This window comes from Sus scrofa, chromosome 3, assembly GCF_000003025.6.
Source record: "Sus scrofa isolate TJ Tabasco breed Duroc chromosome 3, Sscrofa11.1, whole genome shotgun sequence".
NCBI classification, from domain to species: domain Eukaryota; kingdom Metazoa; phylum Chordata; class Mammalia; order Artiodactyla; family Suidae; genus Sus; species Sus scrofa.
Window position 1 is genome coordinate 6,883,094 of NC_010445.4, and position 6,000 is coordinate 6,889,093.

Sequence of the window (6,000 nt, forward strand, 5' to 3'; positions counted from 1 at the left end):
CATTGTTCTAGCTTGGGGTGTGAGGCTCTGCATTTCTTTTTTTATTATGATTAAAGTATAGTCGATTTACCATGTTGTTCCAACTTCTGCTCTACATCAAAGTGACTCAGTCAGACATTCCCTTTCTTATCTTCCATCATGGTCTATCCAAGTGATTGGATATAGTTCCCTGTTCTATACAGTAGGACCTTGTTTTTTATCTTTTCTAAATGTAGTAGTTTGCATCTACTACCCCCAAACTGCCAGCCCATCCCAATCCCCCCTCCACTCTCCGGCAACCACAGGTCCCTTCTCCATGTCTGCGAGTCTGTTTCTGTTTCGTAGATAGGTTCACTTGTGCCATATTTTAGATTCCACATAGAAGTGATGTCATATGGTATTTGTCCTTCTCTTTCTGACGTATTTCACTTGGTGTGAGACTCTCTAGTTGCATCCATGTTGCTGCAAATGGCATTATTTCATTCTTTTTTTATAGCTGAGTGCTAGTCCATTATATATACATACCACATCTTCTTTATCCATTCATCTGTTGACGGATATTTAGGTTGTTTTCTTCTTGTCTTGGCTATTGTGATTAGTGCTGCAATAAACATACAGGTGTGTGTATCGTTTTGAATTGTAGCTTTGTCTGGATATATGCCCAGGAGTAGGATTACTGGATCATGCAGTAGTTACAGATTTAGTTTTCTGAGGAACTTCCATACTATTTTCCTTAGTGGTTGTACCAGACTCTGTGTTTCTAATAAGCTCCCAGAAGCTGCTGCTGCTGCTGGTCCATGGACCACTTGTTGAGAGGCAAGAGTTTTCTCTAGCACAATATATTTTTTTTGGTCTTTTTAGGGCTGCACCCATGGCATATGGAGGTTCCCAGGCTAGGGGTCCAATCGGAGCTACAGCTGCCAGCCTATACCACAGCCACAGCAATACCAGATCCAAGCCCTGTCTGTGACCTACACCATAGCTCACAGCAACACCGGATCCTTAACCCACTGAATGAGGCCAGGGATCGAACCAGCAACCTCATGGTCCCTAGTCAGATTTGTTTCCGCTGCACCAAAACAGGAGCTCCTCTCTAGCACAATACTGAATTCTCAAGTTCATACAAACATGTTTAGGTAAAAAAATCATTTAATTTTCCCTATCATATAGGCTTGGTGTTGCAAAATCTTTCAAAAGTATCAGGTATAATTTAGCTAGACTAGCGGAAATTGTTGTGGAAGAAAATGCCACCTCGTATTTCTTGTAGCTAAAGTGCATTTAGGATTCTCTGAGGGACATATTGACAACAATGCATATGTTAGACACAAATGCTCTCTCTTGAAATCACCCAGCTGTGTTGGTGGGGAGGGTGCCATTCCTAGGAGCAGAGGGCCAAGAATACGGTTGACCTTAAGAAAAACTGGACTAAGACTCTTTTTTTTTCACTTTTTCTGGCACTATGAGGCAGACATGAGCGTGAAAACCACTCCCACATTGACTCTGAGTTACTTGTACATTTTTTCTCTAGAGATTTGGGACTTTCATTTAGATTTCTCATCATCTAAATTGTGGATTTTTCATTGACGGGCTTTATCTATAACGTCTTTAATTTCCTTTTAGTCCTGTTTGACGAAGAACTTGTGGCCCAAGGTATTACCTTTATTTTTGCTGGCTATGAGACCACTAGCACTCCTCTGTCCTTCCTGATGTATAAATTGGCCACTCACCCTGACATCCAGGAGAAGCTGCAGAAGGAGATTGATGTGACCTTCCCCAGTAAGGTCAGCGATGCTACCTGGAGGGGGAGGGGGAAGGTGGGGCCTTAGCAGGAGTGTCTGCTTATCACGTTTTAGGAGATTTTTGTAAAAAAACAGAGGCATCAAAATTTTTACCTGAACTACACCTAAAGGGTCAAAAATAAAGAAGTAAACATAGGTAATGCATGCTACTCTCATAAATATAGGACCTTGGAGTTCCCATCGTGGCTCAGTGGTTAACAAATCCAACTAGGAATCATGAGGTTGCAGGTTCGATCCCTGGCCTTGCTCAGTGGATTAAGGATCTGACATTGCTGTGAGGTGCGGTGTAGGTTGCAGACGCGGCTCGGATCCCAAGTTGCTGTGGCTCTGGCATAGACCAGCAGCTATAGCTCTGATTCGACCCCTAGCCCGGGAACCTCCATATGCTGTGGGAGCGGCCCAAGAAATGGCAAAAAGACAAATAAATAAATAAATAAATAAAGGACCTTTGAATAGAGTGCTGGTCCTGGATATCAATTATTATAATAACACCAGTTTTTTTTTTGTCTTTTTTTTTGCTATTTCTTGGACCGCTCCCACGGCACATGGAGGTTCCCAGGCTAGGGGTCCAATCGGAGCTGTAGCCACTGGCCTACGCCAGAGCCACAGCAACGCGGGATCCGAGCCACGTCTGCAACCTACACCACAGCTCACGGCAACGCCGGATCATTAACCCACTGAGCAAGGGCAGGGACTGAACCCGCAACCTCATGGTTCCTAGTCGGATTCGTTAACCACTGCACCACGACGGGAACTCCAATAACACCAATTTTTTAAAAATCGCAAAACCTCCGCGGCATCGCACCATAAGCATCTCTTGGTCAAGTCTGCTTGGTCTGTTGATACTGGCTGGACTTGCATTGGTCTAGCTGTTGGCTGATCTAGGCTGACCTTGTCTACAGTGGCAGGGCTGACTCAGCTCCACACGTGCTTCTCCCAACTTTCAGTCCCCTTGGGTCAGCTTCTCAGGGCAATGGGAGATGCAAGAGCAAGAAATTCAAACATTACAGGTGCCTTCAAACCTCTGCCAGTGTCACCCGAGCCAGCTCTCCACTGTTCAAAGTGAGCCGCCTGGTCAACCCCAGAGGCACAATGGGAGGGTACCACAAAGGTAGATGACAAAGGGCGTGGACACAGGAAGGAGTAGAGACTTGGGACCTTTAATTCAGTCTACCACCCTGGGAAAATTGTGGACTAGGAAAGGGCAAAGGGTAGGAACAGAGCACATGAGAATTAGACCTGAATGGTTTTTGACAAGTCTATAACCTTTCAGAGTCCTGGGTCCTACAAAGTAAGGATACAGCATAGAGTCTATAAGAGATGATCTGTCTTCCTTGGTAAACCCTATACTGGAATTTGTTTCATTGCTATAAGATGGAAAGGCCACTAGGAGATAGTAGCTAAAGGATGGTATTCTTTTTTTTTTATAATGATACTTACAATAAAACAACACCAATGGCTAAAATTTGCTCTTCACTATATATGTCTGTTCTAAGTGCTTTCTATTTATAAATGAATCTAACTGTGATAAAATTGTGTATTAGTCAGCGAGAGGTTAGGTTATGCCTCAGGAACAGATGAGCCCCCAAATCTCTGAGCTCTCATAGCAAAGGTTAACTGCTAACCCACATCTCCAAGTGCAGCACAGATCGTCAGTGGAGGGTGGGAGTGGGAAGCTCTGCTCCACACAGTTACTCGGGGAAACGGACAAGGAGGCCCCAGCATCCTGGAGCTGCGTTATCTAGACACAAAGTCTTCCTGTTGTCTGGGGAATAAGGACCTCGAGCACTGCTCACTGGATTTTCAAATCTTTTGTCCTCCAACTAATGTAATTGCCTCAGTTCACAGCCCATTGGTAAAGCTGGTTTCCCGTAACTTCACATGGGCTGGGAAAGAGGGGGACCATGTGGATATTGGGGAGCAGAGACTATCTCTGCCATACAATCCTAGGAAGGGTCAACTCTGATTATGTCCATGTAGCATTTCAGAAAGCTGAGCTACCAAGAGATGAAGCACTTCCATGCACCTGCCGTGTGCCTAGTGATGAGGACGCCAAGCTGGGAGCCAGGGTGTTGGCTCCTGAGCCTCGTCACCCTCTACAGTATTGTCCCTTAACTGTAACACTATGTGACAGCCACGTGTCACCCTCCCTGTCACCAGTTCTCTGCCCAAACTAGAATTCTTGGTGGGGTGAGGAGACCTGGCCTCTAGGGCTGGAGTGGCCTGTTTAGACCTTCAGACCTTACGGTCAAACCTGAGGAAACAACAGGGGCCTGTTCCAGACACAGAGGGTGGGGCTGAGGGGAGAGGGGGCTCTGATCCTCTTGTAATGTTCCCTGGAACTGAATTCTCTTTCTGGTAGCACCCATCTCACCCTTCTTTCATGTATTTGGTGTAGAGAGGAACTCATCCCCCCCCCCCACCAATTACTTCTAGAGTTTTTTTGGTTTTGGTTTTTTTTTGTTTTTTGTCTTTTTGCCTTTTCTAGGGCCGCTCCCGTGGCACATGGAGATTCCCAGGCTAGGGGTTGAATTGGAGCTGTAGTCACCGGCCTACACCAGAGCCACAGCAACACGAGATCCAAGCCACGTCTGCAACCTAAACCACAGCTAACGGCAACGCCAGATCCTGAACCCACTGAGCAAGGCCAGGGCTTGAACCTGCAACCTCATGGTTCCTAGTCGGATGCGTTAACCACTGAGCCACGACGGGAACTCCTAGAGTTTTTATATAACATAGTGTTTTCAAATTTTGTATGTATAAGCACAAGGATTAGCATCAGGAGTTTTCAAGTAAAAAGTTCTGTGTTGAGTAATGGGTGTCCCTTTTTACACCTTTTCTTTCCTTGGTGCAGGCGTGTGGCCTCCCTCTTGAAAGTAAATGATGACCTTGGCATCTTTCACTTAAGTGTAAAGATGATTGTCTATTAGCCACATTTTTTTCCCATAAGAAAGAAAAAAAACACTACACGATAGGGATTTCACGTTCTTTTTAGGGGATTATCGCAATGGTCTCCCACAGTTATAACAGCTCCATACATCACAGGTGGCCCCTGAGGGGTCAAAGGACATGACAGATATTAAGATATCTAAGTGCTAAGGTCCTTTACCAGTTTCCATTATTCTCTGGAGCGCCTCCCATTTCACCAGGACTGTGACCTTCCCTGGCATTCTGGTGGTTAGGATCCTGCGTTCTCGCCATCGTACAAGAGAAATTGAATGGAAAGTTGACCCCAAATTTCACTTTATCAGAATCTGTTCTTTTCTTTCAGACACCTCCAACCTACGATGCCCTGGCACAGATGGAATACCTTGACATGGTGTTGAATGAAATTCTCAGATTAATCCCACTTGCTGCTAGACTCGAAAGAGTCTGTAAGAAGGACATGGAAGTCCATGGGATGTTCCTTCCCAGAGGGACCGTGATGCCCCAGGGAAGGGGACCCACCCTGATCCAGGCTGGTCTGAGCACATTCTGAGGACTCAATTATTGTAGATAAGTTGCGATCGTACGATCATTTATTTGCCTATCTTTTTATTGTTGGAGGGTTTCTTTTTTAAAGTTTGACTCATTGTTAGAGTCAAAATTTTACAAACTGTAGACTAGGAAAAACAAAATCATGTCCCGTCCATGTCCCTCAACCTTAAGATAGGCCTCATTAATAATGGGATGCATGTGCTAACAAAGATTTTTGTATGCCTATAGATTTTTAAAACTTGGGATGGTATTGCATTCAGTTTGATTTTGAACTGCACACTTTTAGCAGTAATCAACATTCTAAGCATGTGTGTATGCCATAGTTTACTTAACCATTATCTTTTTTTAGGTGTGTAAGATTTTTATTTTCTTTAAGATTTTCTCTCTGTTTTCCGCAGCTGTCTGCATTTACCACCAATATCCCCACATTCCATTTCTTTAATAAACCTTGGCTTCTGGAATTCCCAGCATGGCTCAGCAGTACCGAGCCGACTAGTAGTCACGAGGATGTGGGTTCAATCTCTGGCCTCGCTCGGTGGGTTAAGGATCTGTGAGCTGCGGTGTAGGTCACAGACACATCTCAGATCCTGAATTGCTGTGACTATGGTGTATGCCGGCAGCTGCAGCTCTGATTTGACCTTTAGCCTGGGCACTTCCATAGGCTGCAGGTGCAGCCCTAAAAAGACAAAACAAAACAAAACAAAGCAAACATTTTGGCTTTCGTTTCCTCCAGCATTATTGTGAG

The 6,000-nt window shown here is 44.9% G+C and overlaps 1 protein-coding gene across 1 annotated transcript in view; it reads left to right on the forward strand.

Annotated features, from left to right (window-relative positions):
* The window catches only part of LOC110259857 (cytochrome P450 3A29-like), a 28,164-nt gene extending 22,892 nt beyond the window's left edge, over positions 1-5,272 (forward strand). Inside the window, 2 exon segments of the mRNA XM_021086163.1 lie at positions 1,600-1,760; positions 5,050-5,272. Coding sequence (XP_020941822.1) covers positions 1,600-1,760; positions 5,050-5,256 — 368 coding nt within the window. The 3' untranslated portion in view covers positions 5,257-5,272.